The sequence below is a fragment of the Balaenoptera musculus genome, chromosome 11 (genome assembly GCF_009873245.2).
Source record: "Balaenoptera musculus isolate JJ_BM4_2016_0621 chromosome 11, mBalMus1.pri.v3, whole genome shotgun sequence".
Lineage (NCBI taxonomy): Eukaryota > Metazoa > Chordata > Mammalia > Artiodactyla > Balaenopteridae > Balaenoptera > Balaenoptera musculus.
This window is the reverse complement of record NC_045795.1, coordinates 15,925,974-15,950,775: the sequence shown is the minus strand read 5'-3', so window position 1 is coordinate 15,950,775 and position 24,802 is coordinate 15,925,974. Positions and strand designations below refer to the sequence as shown.

Sequence of the window (24,802 nt, the reverse complement as noted above, 5' to 3'; positions counted from 1 at the left end):
CCTAGACCAGAAGGATACACACAGGAAAAATGAAAATAGTGGTTACCTCTGGGGTGAGTAGACGGGGGCAGGGGGGTGGCAGGGAATGTTTCTTTTCTGTACACTAACTCTTGTGTATTGATTGTGTGTCTGTGTGTGTATACGATATACATTTTGAAGTTTTTACATGATGAGCTCTGAGTTAAGAGTGACATGGCAGTCAAAAATATCTGAAGTTGTTCATAGGTGGCATTACAAGAAATACAGAATCTAGAACAAGGAAGGTAATTACCAATCTTGAGAAATAGAATCGACTGGCTTCGTATTCCTTATGAGGAATAAAACTTGACTTGTCACTTTCTCAGTGTAAAAATCCTTCTCCATACCTGGTAGTGGTTTCTGCCAAGTGATTAGAGACATGGCAAGTTCTTCTGCTTCCCAAAGTGGCAAGCATAACACAGGTGCTCAAAAAATTTTTTGCTTAATATTCCCCAAATCCCAACTAAATGGTAAGACGTACAATGTTTTGAGTTTTTGTTCAAACGTTCCCCTTAACTTGCTAAGCATGTCTTTAAAAATAAAATTAATGTAGGAGCATAAGACAATGTAAGAAAATCTATCTACAAGTCTAAACTCTTTAAAAAAAATCATTTTATTGATCCTTTACCATACAAAATTTATTCAAATTACACCCATTTGAAGTGGTAAGATCACAGCTAGAGAACAGGTTACCCTGTAACAAATCTATTTACAAAATCCATCATAAAAGCTTTTTTTTTTTTTTTTTTTTTACATTATATTACATATTTTCTTTTTTTAACTAGCATACAACACAAAGCTAAACTGATTAGTAGTTTGCCTACTCCCAATTTTGGGAGAAATACTTCCTTTTGACAAAATCACGTACCCCACAGGAAAAGAAATTCCCACAATCTGACAATTGCCACCCGACTCACTCTGCAAGGCATTGTCCTTCAAATCCCTCCTCTCGGACACACGAGTTGTCATGCACACGCTGAGTTCTTACTTTCTTTTTCCTGAAAGCTAAAGCTTTAAATACTGCAATTGTATTTACAGATCTACACTTACAACAAAAATGAACACAAGAACACAACAACAAAAAAAAAAACAAAAACAAAATAACACTCTTAAAAAATTACAAACCAGCTAGAAAATATTCTGGCAGTGTTTACAAATTAATTGCTATTTTTGTACAAAATTGCTAGATAATGAAAATATGAGTAGGCTGCGTATCAACTTAAATAAAACGATTGCTACGCACAAATCTGTACATATAAACACACACCTAACACTGTTTGACAGCTCATGTGTTGCTCTTTATACAGTTTACTTTCTAAGGCTCACGCAGTCATAATTCGCACACTTGTAACTTTTAGCCATTTCATGTGTGAGCTTTAATAGCAGCAACTCAATGGTACCAGGAAACCTGCATACTCAGTACTTAAAGTAACACAAATACTGTAGTACTAACCCACTTTGTGTGCCAGATACTATTGCAAAAATAAAATGACTAATGCAAACAGAATACAGTATGGACGTCTAATTAATGTACACCAGTTAAGCCCATTAACTGGGAAAACCTTATGCATGAAGGAACTTTTAAGACTTATTAGGATTCCTTTCATTTTTAAAACAATAAATACGGCATCACGTTACGAAAAGGTTTAACGAGAAATTCAACCAAACACACAAACACCTAGTCAGGTGAGCTCAGTCTTTAGACTTTGGGAAAAAATCAGCTTTTGTGCAGCTGGCAAAGAGAATTACACAAAGCTGGAAGCAGAGGCAGCTAACCAGATGAGATAAATATGGGAAATGGGGAAAAGCTTGGCATAAATGGTTTCCCATACAGGAAAACACCCCACAGTGCATTTCCAGTAGGCACTTGACACAAAGCTCCCCCTTCCCCCCCCCCCCACCAAATGCTTCATCTCGGACCAAGTCCAGTGTGTGTGTGAGGGGACGGGGGGGGGGGGGGGGGGGGGGGTGGGGATGGAGGCCGAAGAAAAGGGAGGATGATCTGCACCTTTGTTTTTCTTCTCAAACATACACCCATGCATACCTACACAAATAGTTTAAAGTGCTGGTGTCATTGTTTTGACCCGACCACCACTTTGCATATTGTGGAAATCTACCTAGACTAACCCAGCTAGGGCTTTCGCGGTTTTGTTTTGTGTTTTTCCTAAGGGATATCTTTGCCATTCAATGGAACACGTGAATCGAGTGCCTACTATGTGCCTACCGCTGTGTTGGGCACATAGCATTTCAATTTAACTGTTCTTTGCGTTGAGGTTTGTTTTTTAGATGACTCCCTCATTCCCACAGTCTTTAGCATCCAAGGAATGGATGTGAGGTACTCTGCCACATTCCCAGCGGGAGAGGGCCGTCTCCCCCTGGCCAATGGGAAAGCCATTCTTGGACAGAACTGGTAGGATTTGCAGCTGTCACGAAGCCTCCAACTCGGGACACCATTCCTGAAGAGTTAAGGGGGAGATGCCCTGGCGTCCTGTCCTGCTTCTTCTACATCCCTGACTGCCCTCGGTCCAGCTCACTCCTTCGTAGCGGAAGGGGAATGGGAGCGCCGTGTTCTCACCAGCGGGAGTAAATGCCGCTGACAGAACGCTACTCACAACGGGGGATGTCTTCCTCCCCAGAGGCCTCTCCATCTGACCCCATCCTGAGAAGTGGTCTCCCTGAGTGCAGTGTAAGAGAGCCCTTTCCCCGGTCACCGGGGGCCCGGGAAGCCCAAGGACGGAGGGATCCACACCTGCTGCTCCTTGGGGCTGCTATGTCATCTGACCTGGTTCTCCTTCCAGATGGGCCGCCCCTGTCGGCGAGCTCCACTGGCTCGAAGCGCCCCCTCCTGGGAAAGGAAGCAAGATGGGGCAAAGCTTCTCGCAGAGGCTGTTAAACCTCAGCTCACACACATTTAGATGCTCTGATCAATAGAGGTTCTCTACCTCTGCTTAAATAATTTGAATTAGCAAAAACTGCTTCAAAGTAAACAATTAAATTGAAATGGTGATGGGTGCCACAGGAATGCTTAAATGGCAGCTTAAAAAAAAAAATCTAAAATAATCCACAAAGAACTCCAAAGTAGGCATTTGCTACAAATCAACTTCAAACTTACAAATACATTGGGGGCAGGGGAGTGGAAGTGGTTTATGGAGACAGGAAAAATCCACAACAGCTCAGAGGGGCAGAACTCAACTCTTCTTCTGTATCTGCGACAAATACTTGAAAACAGTTTCTTCATCTGAAAGGCTGTGGAGGATCTCTTGACCTCCTAGTGGGACACGCGGTCCATAGCTTAAACTGAATTATGACAGTAATTTAAATATTCCTAAGAAGAGCTGAAGAAATCCATTTCATACTTTTGCATGACTTCAAGTTTACAGTTCCTGCAGTTCCATTCCAAATTAGCAGACCCCAAAGACATGCATTCTGCGAAGAAGGCACGGCTTGAAATGCTATTAAGGAAGATTGCTGTTTTCGAGTGGGCCAGGTGGCCAGACCCCAGTCTACAGCCCATCCGTCAGGCACAGCAAGCCAATCCAGGAGGGAGGGAGGAAAAGGACGGGTGAGAGACACCTGATTGCACATTTTCTCACTTGCTGACTCATCCAGGAGATTTTGGAGCCTGGGGCAAGGCAGGGCTTTCCCAAGGGAGCCTGCAACTGTGCGTTTAGACAATTTTTTTTTTTTTTTAATTCATTAAAATGTCAGCTTTGTTCTGAAGTTTGTAGTTTACTTCATGATACTATCTTGGAGGAAGAAGGTAGGAAGGGACAACACTGCATGACAGATGTTCGGTTTCATAATAAAAAAATAATTGGTTTATAAGGGAAGTCCACACAAAGCATAATCAGCTACACATAAAGTCTTCCACCAGTGGGAGCTTTTCCAAATCGTAAGCATCAAAGAGATCGCTGATGCCTTCCTCCTCCCCAAGGCTTAGGAGATAGTCTTCTTGGAGCAGGGGGGGCAGTAAGTTCACAAATGGTCCTTCTAGGTTGGAAGGAATTTGGTCCTCGGTCTGCTGTAAAAGGTTGGCTGGGGAGGCCAAGGGAGAAAGGTCTGCCATGGAAATCGAGCAATCACTATGTCCTGAGTTGGTTGAAGCCAAGTCTGAACGGAAAAAGTTGGTGGAAAGAAGAAAATAAGTTAGGCAAAAATCAAATTAATTTTGGGGAAGCATGTACGTGTTGCTGTTATAAAAGCATGCACTCTTTGCTAAGGACAATTAGATGACATGACAGTATAGATCACCTCATGCTAACAGGCACTGTGCGCACTGACTCTGGTAAGCCCTTCTATGTTCTGGTCTTACTCACTCATCTTTTAAAATACCAACGGTTAGCAAACAAGAATACACGTAGCTTCAAAGATTAGAGGCTAACAAACTTAAAAAATGTCCTGCTATCAATTAGTCATTCTGTAAAGAAAAACAGAAGAAAACAAAATCTACAGACTGAAAAGTTGGCTCCCTAGTAGAGATCACTGATTTTAACTTAGTCTTTTTTTGAACAACTAGCTTATTAAAGATACTTCTAAAAATACAAATAAAAAGACACATCCACTTTGAAGTTCTAGGGTGGAAAAAAAAGTGGTCTTTTGTTTTACCATTTGAGGTAGCATTTTTTTCTCCCCCTCAATATTAAGTCAGACCCGATCACTTAAATCATTCCTATTCTTGCTCCTATATTGGGAGGTAGTAGAAGAAAATTAAATGCATATCTCCAATCTGAAAAATCAAAAAGACTGCAAAAAGCTTCCCTTGCTGTGTGGACAGTGGAGGGATGCGTTAGATTTATTTTCCTGGGGTTTCCCTCCCTTATTCTCTCCCCATCACACTGCGGGGGAAATTAGGATAAAACTTCTTTGGCAAAAGGCTTTTCTCTCCTAACTTTTTTCAGTTCCCTCTCTAATGGTCTCTGCGGTATCACTCAGAGGTGTGCGGCCAAGTGTAGCTGGTGATTCACCCAGACAGCTTATAGCTTCACTCCTCACTTCTGCTGGTTTTCCAAAACACTGTAAAGAAATGGTTTCTGCTGATGGCAAAAGCCTGTAGGGGCTCCATTAAGTGGGTGGAGGAACCATTTGCCCTGAAGAAGATCATTATTTTCTTCTGCAAACTATTCAGAATGCCTTTTTTAAAAAATGTTACCTTAATAACATTAATAACAGAAATTTTTGTTTCTTGCCTAGACTTGTGATTCTGATACAGGATCCTTCTAGCCACATTCATTTTTAACATAGTTTCCAAATGACAAAAGTGGAATTTTTACCTTTGGAAGTGGGTTTAGAGATATTCCCATTGTGGTCTTGGTTGTTTGTTTTCATTGGACTGTGTGTTTCAGTCTCTTCTGGACACAAATAAACCTCAATGGGTCCTTGGGTACTTGCCAAATGTATTTGCAGGCTCTATGAACAGAAGAAGTGAGAGAAGTTCAAACTGAAAGTTCTTTTGGAAATGAGAGCTATAGTAATTTTCTTCAAAAAATGGCAAGTAAGGGTAATTTTCATTGTTCCTTTTGTTTCTCTACTGGTAGTCCGCCTCAGTCAATGACTGTCATCCTCTAGAGCAGGGGTCCGCAGACTGCAGCCCGAGGGTCAATCCTGTCCACTAACTGGCTTTGTAAATAAAGTTTTATTGGCAGAGTCACGCCCATTCCCTTTGTTTATGTGTAGCCTCTGGCTGATATTTGTTTTTTTTTTTTCTTTCCTTTTTTTTCATGCTATGATGGCGGAGCTGGGCAGTTGAATAGTCCCAACAGACTGTAGGGCTCACACAGCCAAAAACATTTACTGTCTGGCTCTTGAAAGAAAAAGTTTGCTGACCCTTGCCAAGAGGAGGTGAATTTTAAAAAAATATATATATTCCTTTTATGCAAACTGTTAGAAGGTCTTTTAAGTGTTCCAAATACAGCATTCCCATGTTATTATTCCTTAACAGTAGGGGTTTTTTTATGTTGAACTTTAATAGCCACTGGAGGAATAGTACTCTTAAGTGCTAGGAACTGAGTTTAATAAGAGAATGCAGCACACTAATATTTAAAATTCTTCTTTATCTAGGTCATAGAGCTATTATTATCATTTAAGGTGAGAATTCTACCCTAGATGGGAGCTTGCAAATTTCATTCTCTTTTTATTTTCTACACATTCTTTTACTACATTTCTTTATCTTATAGTTATAGTCTAGGCCTATATTATCAAAGAATATCTGAAAGCAATCACAAAAATATGCTCCTTATTTTCTTACAATATTCTAGTCTATCAATTAACCCGAAGTCCCATTTGATTTCTTAAAAGTAAATGTGTTATAAATGATAAATTCTTAAAATGTCCTAAGATAAGTTAGGGAGCTACTTTAAAACATTTATATCTCTGTTCATGGTGGGGACCACATCCAGGGTAATCAACGTAAAATTCCCCACCGGTTCAAATGGATCAGAACTACCATATAACAAATTATGAAAAAGAGAAAATACAAGAGGGACAGGGCCCCATTTACCACTTTGAGTTGAATGCCCTGCTATGTTAAAACTAGACTTTTTGGACACTCAATACATATCCAACTGTTGAAATGTTTTTAAAGTTAGGATTAAGGAAAACAGATGGGGAAGAACTATCAAGCTTTTAGGAGAATACAGACTTTAACCAGGAGTCAATGATTCTTTAACACCAGGCATTCCAAAAAGATCTCTACAGATGAACAAAGACGTTATCTCCTTACCTCTATTGGGTCAGGCACTTCAAGTCTTGTTTCTGGAGGGGCTTTCACAACTATAACAGTTTGGTCTTTAAGGCCACTAATTTTTCGAATATCTTGATATGTAACATAAGCTAACGTAATGAGTGTTAAGGAAATCTTCCAACTAATCGTCTCGGATGTAACCATTACGAAGATAACAAAATAGATGCATGGAAAAATTTTTAAGTATTTTATTTCTTAGAAGAATATATCTGTCTCTCCTTCTAGATCTTTAAATATATGGGATCTTCCATGAATCTTCTTTTCTGGTTGTTATTCTAAACAACAAAAGAAGTGTCTAGCTTTTTTCTTTCCATTTCTAAGGTCATGGCTACTTAAGATATTAACATAAACACAGAAACAGAACAGTTAAAATAAACTCTCAAAAGAAAACTGAAACCCAATTTGGTCAGGGATTTTCAAACCAGGTTCCTCTGGAGCACAGGTATTGCATGAACTCCAATGAAGTACTCTGTCACTCAAATTGAATGATGGCAGATCCCAATTCACAGAAAAAATTTAAGCCCTATGAACCATAATTTTGTCGAAACACCGGTAACTTCTATCTGCTACTTGATTACTAAAAAGTGTCAGCAGCCACCCAGATGAATGAATGAAATCTATGTATCAGTGGAAGAACTCCGAGTACTGCTCAGGCAGAGAGAGCTTGTTTTCTTAAGTGTACCTGGGCTGGTTGTGATTATATATTGCCTACTGATAAGAGTATCATTACTCCTCTGTTAGAAAAATTACCCTTTGTATGATATTATTAACTACAATATTTCAGTGTTCACAAGGAGGAAAGCAGCTTCCAGATGATCTGCAACCTAAATGATTTAGGAAAAGAGAGTAAAATAATATTTCAGTACTCTTGGTAGTTACTTCCGAGCACTGAACAATTCTTTAAAGTGCCCTGACAGTTAAACCTAAGAGGATGTTACGAAAGAACATGGTCCTTATTATATGATAAAGTATTCATGCTAGCTTGCTTAGAGAGACAGGCTTTGACTTGGTACTACAAGAGAATAGGTCGCATAGCTTTCTTTTATAAGGGACATGGAGTACCATAATTAACATACAATGTCTTTAGCCAGTTGCTTTTCATATTAACTTACAAAAAATGCCTAGGATAAAACAGCAAATCACAACCCAACAAAGGCATTTCCAGAGGTAATATAATGTAGTGAACAGAGTCTGTGATCTAACATGTTTAATACAGAAATAGGACTTAGAAAGCCTAGAGGAAATGATGTCCCTTAGATTAGTAGCTTTTTATTAGAAATTGAATGAAGCTATGAACCTGCTGTCCAGGAAAAAGCACATTCACCCAAAATCTGCATGTACATTTAGGGGCATCTATCACAGACTATCATCTTTAAGTCTCAGTAGTTCAGACAACAGCTATTTCAGTGTTGAGCTTGACAGGGCAGCTCACGCAGGATTCTGGGTTTTAGGTCATCATCTATTTCATCGAGGAAGCCAATTGCTGTCTTCATAGAAGACTTGACAGTTAGGAATTTTTACTGAGAACAGTGGGGAAACTGATAACTAGGTACTTACTCCACAGCCCACTGTCAAAGAGCTATTTGACAACCACTTAGTAAAATAAAACCTCATCTACAATTACCCAACATGCTGCAGGAAGGAAAATTTCAACACGTTTGTGAACAAGCTGTACCAAATTCGGAACTGGATGGCAAACTGAAATAGATTGTGCAAACGTATTCTCTAATCTCACAAACTTAAAAGTGCTTCCACTGTGGCTCCCTCCTGAGTTCGCTTCTTGGGTTAGCAGCCCCTGCAAGGAAGCTTTCATTTTCTGCAACAAAGGCACCAGAGAAAGCTAATGTAGGTGACAAGGCTATAAGCTGCCAATCACATGTAACGGCCATATCTCCTCCCCGAAGGGGCTCCTGAGTAAACAATGTATGAAGCAGCCCAACTAGAGCTACTCTTACGTCTTCCAGTGTAAGCCCACTCTGGCCACCACGGGGAGGGGGGAGGGGGCGGTGTCGAATCATCACACCTCTTCTCCAGCTCACTGATCATCAGCTGACAAGGTTAATCCTTTGGCCAACAGGAAATGAACAATCAGAGTTTCAAAAAACTGCTTAAATTGGAAAATAAATGTCCCCATAACTCCAAGGGAAAGCCTACTAGAGATGAGACACTAGAAGAAACTAGGCAGGTCACATTTTATTTTCTGTCTGAAGAAGATAAATGGGGAACTAAAATTAGAGATGGGATTATTTAAAATACTGGTTTTGTCTTCTACTAATAACTGAGAAAATTGCAAAATCTTCTCGTCAACATGATGAAGTAATCTCTCTCCTCTGTGGTCTGAAGTGAGGTGATGAACAGTTAAGTTTTCCTCAGGTGGTCAACAGATTGTCAGCCAGTTAAGAACAAGAGTTGGCTTTTTATATTTTTACTTCCAAGGACTAATGTTTGTGGATGAATGGATAAACTGAGATTTCTTAGGCCTTGAGGTGTTTCTGAAATCAGTTTTTGGTGTTGTGATTCAGCATAACGTGCTTTAAAAACTATAGAACGATTCTTCTATACTCTTTCAATTCCTTCAACTATAGTTCAATTACAGATTCAACAAATTCCAATTGCCCCCAATATCTGATGAAAAGAAAATCGAATATGAGAACCGCAACAGTGACAGCTAACACCCACCTAAAACCTGGGAAGCCCAAGATGAATCTGCTGATTGTTATCATTAATATGACTACTGACACCTTACATATCTCATTAATAGTGTTGCCTTACGCTCTGAGTGTATCCGTATGTCCCAACCACACATGAATACAATACTTTAAAAAACAGTTCCCACCTGGCTATCGAAAGAGATACGATAGGATGCAGTCTAATGACTATCATTCCATAAATACTGAACACACACACGCTTACTTGTATGAAACTAGAGTCAAATTCTACCTTGTGCATAAAAGTCCGATCATCAACTCTGGAAACAGTCTAGAAGGCACTAACCCCCGCCAAACAGGTGGCACAAAGGATATCTTTGATTCTCTGAATCCTCGGTTAACAGTTTGAGGTCCAGGGTGCAGCTTTGGATCAGTTCATCTAATTTCTTCTCTTCCTGACTGAGCTCGGTCACTTCTTTAGACAGGCCTTGACACTGGGCCAGCATGCCCCCGTCCTCAGACAGACTGCAGCCCCTGGAAACCCAAACACAGGCTCTGCATGGCCGCTCGACAGGCCAAAGGGGAGAGGGCGAACGGGAGGGCTGGGGGAAACGGTCCTTCGGGTAAATGTCCCCTCTTGATGCAGGAGGTCACACTGTTTGTTAGCCAAGTGTTAAAATTAGAACGTTCATACATATTTTTTCATACATAAAGTCCTTCACTTTTCACACCATAGAAATTAAGTGAAAAAACACTGCTATTTTCAGGTTTCTTTCCTCCAGAAGAGCCTGTTTCTTCAGAAGACTCAAATTCAAAGGGCAAAAGGGGGCGGCTCCTTCCTGCCACATGCCTCCCAGCGGGGAGAAAAGCAACAGGGGAAAAAGGACAGAAAGACATAGCAAGGTAGAAAAATTTGAAGAAAAAGATGGAATGGTTCAAAATTCAACCAAATGTCATCCAAAAAAGAAGCATGAGAGACCTAGGTCATTTCGGAGGGTCTTATACCAACCACTAAAAAGGAAAAGGAGGTGAAGAAAACAGGTATATGTGCTGGATGCAAGAACAAAAACCAGTTCCCAACAGGTGTGTCTCAACCACAGGCTAAAATGGGTCACTGAATTGTCATAAAATTCCAAAAAAGTACATGTTCATTTTATCATGTTTGAAATAATGTTTTTTTCAAAGCCAACCCATAACAGATTTATTCCTTCCAATAATGCTTTCATAGTTCCTTCTGATATACTGGGTGTTCAGATGCTCTGTCCGTAATTCACAAACGACATTATCATACATTTAATCATACATGTGGGTGTGTAGATGACAAGTATTATCATCCCGGTTTTCCAGAAGGAACATTGACTTAATTTACACAGAAAGTGAGTTAATCGGCAATGAGAACCATCAATAAAGATACCTGACAACTGTGCGTACACACAGATGTGTTGATACACAGCCACAGATAGTTTCTAAACTCCTGTTAGAGACACGCCACAGACCTGTGTAAGCATCTATTAGATTACACATGTGAGCACACACGTAGATATCATGGTGACAGATGAACAGCCTTTTACTTTACAGATGCAGGGCTCCATTTAATCCCAGGATCTCCTTGCTTAAGGCTAATTGAATATAAACCCTTTTATCTCTGACAGCATCTAAACAGAAGGTCTCTTTGTAAAGAGACTTTGAACTTCTGGCTAAGGAGTTGAGGAGGGAAGAGAGAAGGAGAGAGAAGTAGGAGAAAAAAGGAATGAAGTGTGGGCATGGGCGTGAAAGTTGGGCCTGGGAGAAACCCCTCTGCAGTTTGCAAGGACCCCAGAGCCAGTGAATGCGGGGGCCGTGACTCATACTCACATCCACTGCACGTTGTTTTTAGACTTCTTCTTAATGAGGTGGATGCCTTCCAGCACATTGGTGATGTCATAAATCCTTCTCTTTTGTACCTTCAGCACTTCTGCTGCCTTGTTCAAATCCAAGACCCCATCAGGTGATTGGCTCAGTAGCTGAATGAACTTCTTGGTGAGCAGACCAAGTGATGTATCATACCGTGTTTTTTCTGAGGGAGATTTTGGAGCTTAAAGAAAAACAAAAGCCGAGCGGGTGGGGGGATAGGGGGAAAGGTAAAGAAATGAAGGGTTTCTTTGCAGTCAAGCAAGCCCCCATTCCCCCAGCAGCCCAGGTATTAGTGTTGGAAGCAAAGCTGTTGTTGCTGATGCTTTTGGTGAGTTATGGAAAGCTATGAAATTGCTTTATTAGAGAAGGAAGGGACAGTAAAAAACTCCTGTTTGATTAAAGCGTTTTACTGTGAATTTCTCAGTAGTTTCTACTTTGGCTTACCCTACTCCCTGTGTCTAGTGAAGTATCTCACACATAGTAGGTGCTCAAAAATATCTGTTGAATGAATGAAAAAGTGCTGTAGCCTCATGGGAACAGCACATGTGGAGCCTAATTTGATGGGGTTCGGCTGTGAATCTCTCCAGCATTTGATGATGGGCCCCAGACAGACCCATCCTAACTGCCCTTTCAGACTCCAGTGTCTCTGTGTGTATATAACTCGTTCACCAACTTTTCAAATAATGTAGATGAAGAATACCTGGAAAAGTCATTCAATCCAGTCTCCCCATCCCTCTGGAATGAACTGTCCTCATTGAATATTGCATTTGTTCTCTTATAGGTAGGTGCACAGGTCAAGGGTTTAACTGAGTACAACACACAATTTGTGGATTGCCTAATTCATACACCACAGGATAGGACAAAGTCTAAATTAATTTAGCCTTTGCATTAAATGCCAAAGATGTAAAGGACTATTTAGCTATTTCCAACCTACTTTTCTCTCTCTCCCAAAAGAAACGATTGTGTTTGATGGAAATGGAAACTAGCTGCAATTTACTGGTCTCGATTCTTACGCTGCCATATGCTGAACTAGAGATTTAGGCTGGCATAGATATCACCTACAGCCAGCTAGCCCTGGTCCCCGAACTAAGGTCCATGAAGGAAAGTTAAAGTTAGATTTGACTATGGAACAGTGCCAAAGAGCTTGTATTCTGAGTTGAAAAATGAAACTGCACACATCAAAAGAGGCCTCCCCTGAAGTCAGTATTCAGGTACCAGAGTGACTCTGTAAACCTCTCACTGGGTGTCTGCAGACATCATATTTATTTTTTGGATAGGCACAGGCAGAAATGAAAAAGAACCAAACATGCCAAAATTATCCACACCTTGGCATCCCTTCAGCCACAAGCTCTGAAAGTTGGGAAGCTCACACCCAAGAGAGGAAGAGATGATGGAATCCTTACTTTTTGGACTATCTGGACTTCGGAGCGCAGCTCTTCCTTTGCCCTTGGGGGTTTTTAAACCATCTGAGAGGTACTGCTGACCGCTTTCTCCTAGCTCCAGCCTGCGCTTTGCCTGGAATAAGAGAGTATAGTCGTTGGTCGCTGGTCATGTGGACGATCACAAGTGAAGCCAAACGCCACAGGCTCGCGCCAGCCCCCGCTGGCCCCCTCTATTTCACTCAGGGTCTCGGTTCCCTCCAGCCGGGGCTCTGGCTCCGGAGGCAGAGCTCTCGCCACCTGGGCTCAGATGGACAAATCCAACCATCCTTCAGGGTTAGGCTCTGGAGCCACTTCGTTCATTTACTCATTGATTCAACATACGTGCCAGGCATGGGGCTGGAGACTAAGAATACCGCAGGCATCATGGGACTTAAATTCGCTTTTCCCCAGCAAACCTCTGCTTCTGTCTCCATCTCTGACCTGGGTTGAACCCCCTTCCTTGTGCTCCCCAAACACTCTGTGTTTATTGGTATCATAACACTTGCTGGATGTAAGAGTTATTTTACTTATCTCTTTCTCATTTCCTTTAAGGCAGGGACTGCTTCCGATTTATCTTTGCATACCCAGGGGTTGGTACAGAGCCTGGGTTTCTGTAGGAATTCAGTCATACACACACACTCTCTCTCTCTCTCTCTCTATATATATATATTCAATGAAAGAAAGGGTGATTGAATAGTAACACAACTGGTCACAGACTACAAATGCTCATTCATCAGAATAACAAATACCGCAAACACTCAATCCTGGGTTTCAACTAGGATTACTTTCCCCATTTGGTCATCAAACTGGGCAAACGAGAAGCTCTCACCCAAGTTTTTCATCTGATTTTTCATATAAAATATGCACTTCATGCCTTTTATGTCCTGGGTTCTGGGCGAAGGGAACAGAGGTAAGCAAGACAGGTAAGAGTCCCTTGGTTCCTAGTGTGCAGAGCCCAGGAGAGAAGCCAGGTAATTAAATAAGTAACTGCTGAGTCCTGACTGCACGGGTGTGAAGGGTGTTCAGACGGGGGTGGTACCAACTAGACACCCACGTGACAATGTGCACTTAGGCTCATTTCAGGGCAGATGCTTCTAATGAGGAGATTCACAATTTCAAAATAACTCCCCATGACATAGAAACGGAAGTAACAACTTATCAGCTGAACTTGCTCTGTTCACTAAGAAGCCATGAGCCACAGGCAGCTCACCCGATCTGACCCGTGCTGTCCGTGTAAAACACACACTGGATTTCAAAACTTAGCACGAAAAAGGCTGAAAGAGCTCAGGAATAATTCTTATGTTGATTACATGTTAAAATGATGCTGTTTCGGCTTCATAAGATATTACTAAGTAAGATGCTATAAAAATTATCATTTCACCTTTTTCCATATATATATATATATATATATGGAAAATATATGTATCTTTTTACTATGTGGCTTGCATTTGTGGCACACATTATCTTTCTGCTGAGCAGTGCATCACCACTCCAAAGGCCTAGGAATGACAATGAGCAAATTAACTTTCTTAATTTCATTGTCTGCTCCCAAACACTCTTGTCAAATCCTTGTGTGGGCCTGTTGCTTCGGTTGGCCCAGTGAACATTCCCTTCCCTCTCACAGACTACGAGTGCCCCGGTGCACACAGGTGACCCTGGTGCACACAGGTGACCCCGGTGCACGCAGGTGACCCAGGCCCGGCTGGTCTTTATGCACCATCCGCCCCCTCGCCCACAGCGATTGCAGTCCTTCTGGCACAGGACCAAAGCTGGGTGAACGAAGGCAACCCCAGGAGTTTTTCTGGAACTACTGGTAGGAAGGGGTGTGCCTTCTTAGTAAGGTTGATAAGTTGGTAGCCGAAAGCTACCTGGAAATGAGGCCTCCCCAGGGGAAAGCAGAGTGGAGAAACAGAGAGAAAGGGGTCTGAGGCCATCATTCAAAACTCTGGGTCAGGTCATGCAGTTGGCCTTCCCCAGACTTTTCAGTTACATCAGTTACATTAGCCAATAAAGTCTCCTTTTAGCTCAAAGCACTTTGAGTTGGGCTCCTGAAAGTGTGGGGAGGATGTGACAACCTGTGGAAATGGCTGAGTCAAGAGGGGCTCCAGTGAAATGGGGAGCTGGCATGCCTTGCTAACAAGGAGCCAGGTGTGTTGGTTACTTCTTGTGGCCTGCAGGAAATTACTACTGATAGAGACAAGCTTTGTAGAGGCTTACCTAAAAGTAGAGAAGGAGAAAACAGCTTTGCTTTGGAGGCTTTTTCTCAGTAGAGAGCAATCCAAGAAGATATACAGCTGTATTCTCTGCCCCTGCTAAAGTCCACAGAAGGAAGGCAAAATGGGAAAAGGGCTTGGGCCCCTGAGCTCCTGGCCCCTTAAGGCCACACTCTCCTTGAACCCTCAATAAAGAACCACCCACTGGCCAGCAGCCTGTGGGCATAGTCGTTTGTGCCTCCCCATCCTCAGCTACTGTTTCAAATTGCTTTGAGGCTAAGGCCTGTGGAAGCAGTGAGCTGTAGGCTGGGGAAATTCCAAGATCTGTTGCTAAGAAACTGCGATCTAACTTCAAGGACCAGGACTAGTCAGGTTGTGTGACTTTGGGAACCAAGCACCAAACCATAGAGTTGACAAATCTCAATACTAGATAGAAAATCGACTACATTTGAAAGGCACCAGAGGAAGCAAAGGCCTATGAGACCTCAGTCTTTAAGTGAATCAATCCCTAAACCTATAAAACTCACACTGAAAAGAAATGAGCTGTGAAAGAAAGGCAGTCCCAGAAAAATCCTCCCAGAGGGTAGAAATCGGGGTGGCCATCTTGGCGCCACAAGCAAGCCACATCTCCAGCAAGTCTCCAAGTGCCTGCTATTCCTGTTGAGGGGGACATGACATGCTCTGGGAGGTGACCACCGTGTGTGATTTCCTCTTTTCCAAATGGATGTTTCTGTTGGGTTATCCTGTTACCTCTCCTCCACTGCTGAGTGAGTGGGGACTAAGCTGGAACACACGGTACTTGTAGGTCCTAGATCTGACGACGGGCACAGTAACTGGCCTTCCTTTTGGGGAAGGGCTAGGATGGAGCATATTGCTTACCTTAGCGAGTTCGTGCACACATGCTTGTTAAAACAAACAGGAAGCCAGAAGGGAGGACTTAAACAGGGCAGGTAGTCTCTGCCTACACCCCCTTGCCCTGGACAGAGCACCAGCGCAGATAAAAATCTCCTCTTGGTATTCAGATTTTCTGCTGTTCTTGGTTGGCTCCTGAAGATCTGTGTAATCCCCTGGGGTCATTTTTCCTCCGCCTGAAGAATGTCCTATAGCATTTATTTTAGTCTATGCTGGTGACAAATCATCTTAGTTTTATTTTTTCTGAAAACATTTCATCTTCATCTGTGAAGGATATTTTCAATGGATACAGAATTCTGGGTTGATTTTTTTTTTCCTGTCAGCACTTTCAAGAGAATGTTCCATGTACACTTAAAACTAATATAATATTGTAAATCAAACACAATTAAAAAAATCAAATCAAAAAAAAAAATCTCCTCTTGGTCATCTCAATTTTTGTTTGCTCTTAGTGTGAACATCTTGCTAAACGGAGAGCTGTCCTGTTTATAAACAGATCTTCATATTACATGGCCCCTACCAGTAAAGCAACTAATATATCTGGTGCTTAACAGGAGGCCCAGCCATTTGGTCCTAAGCAGGAGTAAAGGCCGAACATGAGTGATGCTATATAGATCACCCACACGGCATCTGCCTGAGCAGATCAAGAGTGGCTTTTACTAGAAAGGAAGTATGTGCTAACTATAGGACCTCAGCCCCAACTATGACAACATGCCTCTGCAAGGAACAGTTGCACTGTTACTCATTTCAGAAAATGTACGTATGAAAATAATAGGAGTAACCGTCAGGCAGCCAAGCAGTGGGCCGAGGGGAACATCCATGGTTTCTGTCTACCTGGCATTTGTTGCCCCTAATTTTTCATTTGGGGAACTTCTCCGCAGTTCTTAGTTCAGGTGGTTTCTCTGTCTCCAGGCTTGAAAACAAAAGGCCTGACACTGTTCAACATCTTAGGCTGGCCCTTACTATCTAGGTTACAGAGGTGAGTACCTTAATCTGGGCCCACCAATCACTGTAGTCCAGTCAGCTGGCGAATGTGACTGGTTTACGGGTGGTTTACCCATGACCAAAGCAGGATGAATCACTCAATGATGGGATTTTTGTTGGAAAGTACAGGGTTCTTTTCACTGGGAGTTATCAGGCTGGTAGGATGTAAGCCTGGAGCTACCTGGGAACTGAGCCAACAGAGAAGAAAGCAGAGTTAAGAGCTAGAGAGAGACTGAGTCCCAGTGCCTTCAAGGGAGGTATGAGATCTTACCAGTCCCAAAGACAGATCTACTAGACTTTCATTTGTGTGAGCTGAAGAATTCCCTTTTTTGGTAGGAGAAAACTGTTAGATTACTACCACTTGCAACCAAGAGTCCTAGATATAGCCTTTTAGTATTAACCATAATGCACTCAACATTTGAGTGCTTACAATAGGTCATACGCCAGGTTAATTGCTTTCCATTTGACTGTATTATCTTATTTTTACAACAACCCCATAAGATAGTTGTTATTATTATTTCCTATTTTACAGGAGAAAATGGAGGTTTAGAGCTCTTAAATAACTTTTCCAAGATCCCCACAGCCAGTAAATAAGCCTACTCCAAAGTCCATGCTTATAACCACTCCATAAAATGATTGTGAAAGATTGCCATAAAAATATTTGAAAAGTTATATTAAATTGATACCATCTTACTTTATGATAAACTTAAGTTTTATTTTATTTATCATTAAAAAAAAACAACTTTCCTTTACATAAAATGCACGTGGTAATTCAAACAGCACAAATGGATATACATGGGTAGCAAACCTTTCTCCCAGGGACCTCCCTGGTTGTGCAGTGGTTAAGAATCCACCTGCCAATGCCGGGGGACACGGGCTCAATCCCTGGTCCAGGAAGATCCTACATGCCATGGAGCAACTAAGCCCGTGTGCCACAACTACTGAGCCCCCGCGCCACAACTACTGAAGCCCGCATGCCTAGAGCCCGTGCTCCGCAACAAGAGAAGCCACCGCAATGAGAAGCTCGCGCACCGCAACGAAGAGTAGCCCCGCATCTCTGCAACTAGAGAAAGACTGTGCGCAGCAACGAAGACCCAGCGGAGCCAAAATTAAATAAATAAATAAATAAATAAATAAATAAATAAATAAATAAATAAATAAATAAATAAAAAACATAAAAATAAAAAAACAGACTGTGTGTTTCATAACCATTAAAAAAAAAAAACTTTCTCCCACTCTTTTTAGTTTTTTTAAAATTTTTATTGGAGTATAGTTGATTAACAACGTGTCTTTCTCCCATTCTTGATCCCCAGTTCCTTTCCTCAAAAGCAAGCACTACTAAGTTACTTAGATATCCTTTTAGATAGTCTAGGTAAATACAAGTATATATATATATAGTTTTATACCACCACACCTTATAAAATTTTTTTTACACAAATGGTAGCAAACCGCACACTATTAATAACATGTCTCAGAGTTTGGTCCCTATCAGTACACATAGAATGACCTTATTTTTTAGAGCTTCATAATACTGTATTCATTAATATACCATGATTTGTTTACTTAGCCAGACACCTACTAATGGACATTCAACACTCCTCTGCTATAACCACTTTCCCAATAAATATTCATGATGGCACTGTGGGGTAGGCATTCCTATATCCATCTTGCACTGAGGCAGAGAAGTTAAGGATTTACCTAAAGTCTCAGTTAATAAGTCACAGATACCAGGATTGAACCCAGGTCTGTTCAAATAATTTGTCAGTGACCACGACTTCCCTGGACTGATTGAGATGTCACTCCTTTGCTGCCATAGCAATTTCTAGGCTGCTGGGGCATGATTTCACCATCATAACATATAAATACTCCAGGTTTCTGCACTGAACCTGAGTGCAGTCTCAGGTCTTAAGTCACTTAGTTTTCCCAGAGCCTTGCATATGGCATGCACTCAGTCAAATTGACTTATTTATTTTGAATGAACCAAAGAATAAATTCCCGAAGTCTCTTGGCAGGTAAATCACAAAGCTCCAACATTACCAACCTGTAAAGGGGATACTTAAATATATATATATATTTACACATGCTGGAGATTAATCTACATGTTTGGAAAGATTTTTAAGAAATATAAAGGGGGAAAAATTAAGGTTGCAGAAGGCTATGCATAATATGATCTCATAGGGGTAAAAAAACTATAAAACTATAGATCTCAATATGAAATTTTCCATGTATCCATGAGGAAAAAGGTCTGGAAAGATCCACATCAAATGTTAATGGAGATTATCTCTGAGAAGTAAAATTAAATATGAGGTAATGATTTCATGTTTATAGCTCTATAATATTTGGTTGGGTTTTACAAAGTGATATGTCTATATACACATTAAATTTATATCTTTCAAACTAACACTTCCGCTTTTTGGAATACATTCTGAGAACATTTATGTTGTTTCTAGGGTTTGTCTATTAAAAACAGCACAGCCAGTTTCTTGAATATTTATACTTTTCTACTTATGTCCAACATAAATGCCCAATCTCAGAAGAAAAATTTCAGTAAGTTATTGTACATTTATATAATGGAATGTTATGCAATTAGTAATGATGTACTTCTATATATGTAAGTTTTTTTTAAAAAAAGTGTGAATAGTAAAATTTTATTTCTGTGGGGAAACTATATGCATAGAAAGAAAGTAAGTCAGGATATATAACAAACAGTTACAGGTGGTAGGATTATGGTGATTTTATTTCTTCTTCTTAACGTTTAATATTACTAAGTCACTTTAAAGTGAGTGTGGGTTTCTTGCATAACAAGAAAAACAAAAATCCTTTCCATTTGGAGTTCAACAAAAGAGGTCTGGTGGTTTATACCCATTCAATGTGTACGGGTATGGGTTCAAAACAGAAATGGGATATGCTACCAGAATGCGCATCCTATTTTCACAGTGGGAAGGGAAGTGGTGTTCTTATCTGCCATTCAACTGAGTCACAGGAAAAAATTAAATCAAGAAAAAGGCATGCTGGCTGTAGGTTAACAAACTGTGAACACTAAAATAAACTCCCTTTACCCCAGTTAATAGATCTGGGCAAGGGAAAGAACTAGATATACGATACATTTTGTCTCAAAGCCAAGGGTGAGACAGGGTATTTTGAACAGAGGAAGAAGGGAAATAGAGGAAAATGGACATTAAATCAGTAGAATGAGGACCAGATTAAATACAATACTGAAGGGGCTTCCCTGGTGGTGCAGTGGTTGAGAATCTGCCTGCCAATGCAGGGGTCACAGGTTCGAGCCCTGGTCTGGGAAGAGCCCACATGCCGCGGAGCAACTAAGCCCGTGTGCCACAACTACTGAGCCTGTGCTCTAAAGCCCGCGAGCCACAACTACTGAGCCTGCATGCCACAAATACTGAAGCCCGGGCGCCTAGAGCCCATGCTCCACAACAAGAGAAGCCATCAAAATGAGAAGCCCGCGCGCAGCAACAAAGACCCAGTACAGCCAAAAATAAATTAATTAATTAAAAAAAAAAATACAATACTGAAATAACCCAAAGGAGGGGATCTCCAGCTTGAAACTAGACCACAGTTGAAACCCACTTGGATTCTGGCCATTAGGTCAGTGGGTTAGGGCACAAAGATTATAAGAAAAGAATACTTAAGTTTCCAGCTGTGACTATATATTAACTCAACCTGGTTAACCATTTAAAAAGGGAGTGGGAGTTGGGGGTCTTAAGCAGGCTGTCCAAGCACAGCCAGAAGGACAGAGACTTGGAAGGGCCCCAGTTTGGAGGTGCTCGTGGCAGGGAGGGGGGCTCTGATGCAGAGGATAAAGAAGGGGCCAAATCATGGTCCCTTACATGCCAGGCGAATAACCACACTCCCAGCATCAACCTTTCATTGATATAAGGTTACCTAAGATGAAGAGCTCTGAGGTCTCCTCTGGAGTTGCTGTTGTTGTTGTTTTTCCCCCCAGCAATAGGTAAGCTCAGAACCTATCAAGAGCAGTGTCTCTATGAGCTGTTAGGTGGGGAGCTTAATCAGAAACCAACATATCTCAGAGAACTGATGAACTGAACAGCACGCCGGAAGCTCGGACGGAGGTACCTGGCACCAGGAGTAGCTAGTATGCATTTTATCTTGGTGGAGATTTCCCCTTACATTCCACATCCCAGCCTCCAGCAGTTGGTGGGCTGAATATTCTCTCTCCTTTCTCAGAGATGTCCCTCTCCACGCCTGCCCCACTGTCCCAGCCAGATCCCCCCATCATTTCTCACTGGATTACTAGAATGGATCCCAAACTTGACCATTTTTCTCCTTTTGATTTTTAAACTACAGATCTAGGCGTTTTAACTTCACTCTAACTTGTATTTGTGGACTAGTTTGGGAATCTAACCACATACATATGAATGTTTCTAAAGGAAAAGGAATCTCAAACTGATGTATAACTTTGGAATAGAATCCATTTACTTATGAACTGCTGACTGCCTTCCTTTTTATATCATTAAAAAAAATAATTTAAAACAATTTAAAAATAAATAGATGCACATGATTTTTTTAAAAATCCACTAGTTCAGGGATCTACCTTGCCAGGGGAACAAATTTTACTATTTTTCCTGGAGGTCACCTCCATATTTCTAAGTAAAATAAGCTTACACAGACATTTCTTGGTTTAGCCATTTTAGTTATTATGAAGACTTCCTTCAATGATAAGACAGCCAACTTTCTTCCACCCTTTCTCCCAATAGTGACATCATTATCTTTGTTTAAATTAAAAGCCAGTGCTGTGCATTTTGACTATACAAATATCGTTCCCTCAGAGTCAAACAGTATACTGAGAATGCGTTTCCTTTTTGTAAAGTTCGTTGCTGTTTTCTTTGGAGTTCCCGATTGTCTTTCCCGCTTGTTGGCACCATCTGCCTTCACCACATCCTCAACTTTTTCCAACTCTCCATCATATCAGATATTCTATCAAGTCCCCACTTTTTCTCTCTGAAGCTCTTGGACCGCCTGCTGTCTAGACCCTAGACGGTTCTCCAGGCCATCGCATGGCTGTCATTCTGCAGTTTTCCCTCACCACGTACACTGTTGAAGCCTGAGGTGGACATCTGTCATTTTATTTGACTGCCCAGCCTCTGAACCTTCCCTTCCCTCCTGTGGGTTAGGAAATTCCCCACTTTGTCAGTCTTGGTGGGAGGCATAGCCACCTTCTTACTGCTGGGGCCCAGGGCAGGCCACCCCAAAATATGCCTCAATAACACAATGATTATTTTGAATTAAACTTGCTTGAGAAACAGCTGGAAAAAAAAAATGATGTTAAAAAAAACAAAATACTTTGACTCCCCGTCGCCCATGAAAGTGGGAAATAAATCTCCCATGTGAAGGTATAGAAAGCATCCTTATCAGAATTAGGGAATTCAAGGCTAAGGGAGCCGTATAAACAAACTTTGTTACTTCTTCATTAGTCTGCTACCCCAAGTACAAGCCCCTTTGTTTTGTTAAATCTTCACAAATAATTTCTTCGTCTAAAAATGATATATAAACAGTCTGCTTTGGTCACTTTGGGGGTCCCATGTCTCTGAGACCTCCGTGCATATGAATTAAATTGGTTTTTTTCCTCCTCTGTTAATCTGTCTTGTGTCAATTTAATCATCAGACTAGCCAAAAGAGCTCAAGAGGGGTGGGGGAAGAATTCCCCCCTCTTGAATCAACCATAGAAATTGAAGACTCCCAATCCTCTCTCCCAGCTTCCCTGGAACCTGGGCTAGGGCTACCTAGGCTGGGACAGGCAGTCACACCCACCCTAGATTTGGAGTCTGGAGTTGCTCCTGCAAAACAGCAGAGCGGAGGTGATGGCTGTGGTTTGACGTCTTAGCTGTGGTTCTGGCTAGGGATACTTCCTTGTTCCTGCCTGTTTGCCAAGCCAAGTTCTCTAATCTTCCTGACAATTCAGCGAGTGATCCAATATCCTTTCAATAAACATCTTTTCTGCTTCAGTTGGCCAGAGTTGTGTCCAATTGCTTGCAATAGACTCAGTTTCTGATCCCACTGTTAATCCATTGTTTTCCTGGAACATATCCGAACAGTAGTATGGAAGAGAAAATTTGAGCCCTTATATATCTGAAATGCGTATTTCACCCTTACATTTGATAGTCTGTCTAAGAATTTAAGGCTGAACATCTGTTGCCCTCAGAACTCTGAAGGCACTGCTCCTGGGGTTTTGATATCCAGTGTTGATGATGAGTAACCTGCAGCCAGATTCTCATTCCTTTGAAGCTATTCGATTTTTAACCTCCCTGAAAGCTTCCAGGCCTGTCTTAACATTTATTGTAAAATTTCATAACACGTATTCAGGTGTGCATCTTTTTCTCACTCACTGCATGAGGAAATCATGGGCTTCTAGAAACTACGTGCTTGGCCTTCAGCTGTGAGAAACATTTATGTTGTAAACCATTCCCTCTCATTGTCTTGATCTAATCTTTCTGGAATTCCTATTCCTCTTGGATTGATCCTCTAAAGCTTTTATTTTCTATTTTCCATGTCTTTTTTGTTGTTGTTGTTCTACTTACTGACATCAAATTTACTTACTTGCTTACATCAAATTTAGCTTTTACTTGACTTAAAAAAAAAATGGGCAGCTAGATTTTTAGTTTCCAAGAACATTTGTTTTGCTCCCTGATCAACCTATTTTTATAGCATCTTGTTCTTGTTTTATGAATAGCATAGCCTCTCCAACGTCACTAATTATTTCTTTTAAAGTCTTCGTTTGTTTCCTGTTTCATTTGTTTTCTCCATAGTCATAATTACCTACCTAAAAAAAAAAAAAATCTTGGTCTCACTCTATAGTGTAGTCTTTTCTCAAATGTCTTACCAAGCTTTGTGTCTTTAAGACACACATTTGAGAATAAAACAGTACAGCGACAACTGGGTGCTGTAAGATTCAAGTTGAGGTGATGCCCTTAAGTGACAGAATGGAGCCAATCCATTTATTTTGAGATTTCTCAAAAAATTATCTGTCTGGGGAAAACTCTCCTGGTTTCTGGACGTTAATTCTGCATGAAGACCTTGATGAGAATCCCCTTTTATCTCTGGTTTTGTCACACGAGCTTCTGTGACTCTCCAGAGCCGACGGATACCCTCTTTGGTCATGGCTTCCTCTGTTCTACTTAATGATCGCCGTTCCTCTACCAGTTCTCTGTGTTCCAGAGATCTGTTGGATTATCTTGGCCACGAAAAGCCCCCCTCTCATTTTCTTTTATTTTTTTAAATTAATTTTTATTGGAGTATAGTTGCTTTACAATGTTGTATTAGTTTCTACTGTACAGCAAAGTGAATCAGTTATACATATACATATATCCCCTCTTTTTTGGATTTCCTTCCCATTTAGGTCACCACAGATCATTGAGTAGAGTTCTCTGTGCTATACAGTAGGTTCTCATTAGTTGCCCCCTTCTGATTTTCAATGATTAAAAAAATTGTTTACTATTGTTTTTATAGGGTTTCAAGAGAAAGAAGATAAATACGTGTGACAATCTGCTTTTCTGAACCGTAAGTGTCCCTCTATGTGTTTAATTCTCATTCATCAGCAAGTGGTATTGATGGGTCTCTAAGTATAAGGCACTGTGCCTGGCACTTTATATCAGTAAATGAACTCAAATAATAGAGGCAATTGTTTCTTTTGCAAATGCTGAAGCCCTAATATCTTTCCTACCTAAGTCTCTACCCCAATAATTAGATGTTGATCTTCAAAAGCCAAGACCTCTGAAAACCTTTTACAGATTAATTCTATATCTACCTATCTATCTATCTATCTATCTATCTATCTATCTATCTATACCAAACTAACAGTAAATGGGTAAGAAGCTTAAGAGAAAGGCCTGATTAATAAGTTACATAGACCTAACGTTACTCAGATGAAATAAGAAAAAATGAGTAATACTTTTAATAATAAGAAACACTATGATGACCCTTTTGATCTGTGAGTCATAG

The 24,802-nt window shown here is 41.0% G+C and overlaps 1 protein-coding gene across 2 annotated transcripts in view; it reads right to left on the bottom strand.

The window, feature by feature from the left end:
* Positions 1–749: 749 nt before the first annotated feature.
* The window catches only part of E2F3 (E2F transcription factor 3), an 81,572-nt gene continuing 57,519 nt past the window's right edge, over positions 750–24,802 (bottom strand). Inside the window, exons 2-7 of one of the 2 annotated variants that reach the window (XM_036869779.1) lie at positions 12,702–12,813; positions 11,260–11,479; positions 9,781–9,939; positions 6,737–6,851; positions 5,289–5,424; positions 750–4,128 (exon numbers count right to left, since the gene is read on the bottom strand). In XM_036869779.1, the coding sequence (XP_036725674.1) occupies positions 3,866–4,128; positions 5,289–5,424; positions 6,737–6,851; positions 9,781–9,939; positions 11,260–11,479; positions 12,702–12,813 (1,005 nt within the window). In that variant the 3' untranslated portion in view covers positions 750–3,865. The remainder of the gene's footprint in view (positions 4,129–5,288; positions 5,425–6,736; positions 6,852–9,780; positions 9,940–11,259; positions 11,480–12,701; positions 12,814–24,802) is intronic. The other variant, XM_036869780.1, reaches the window with a different exon arrangement.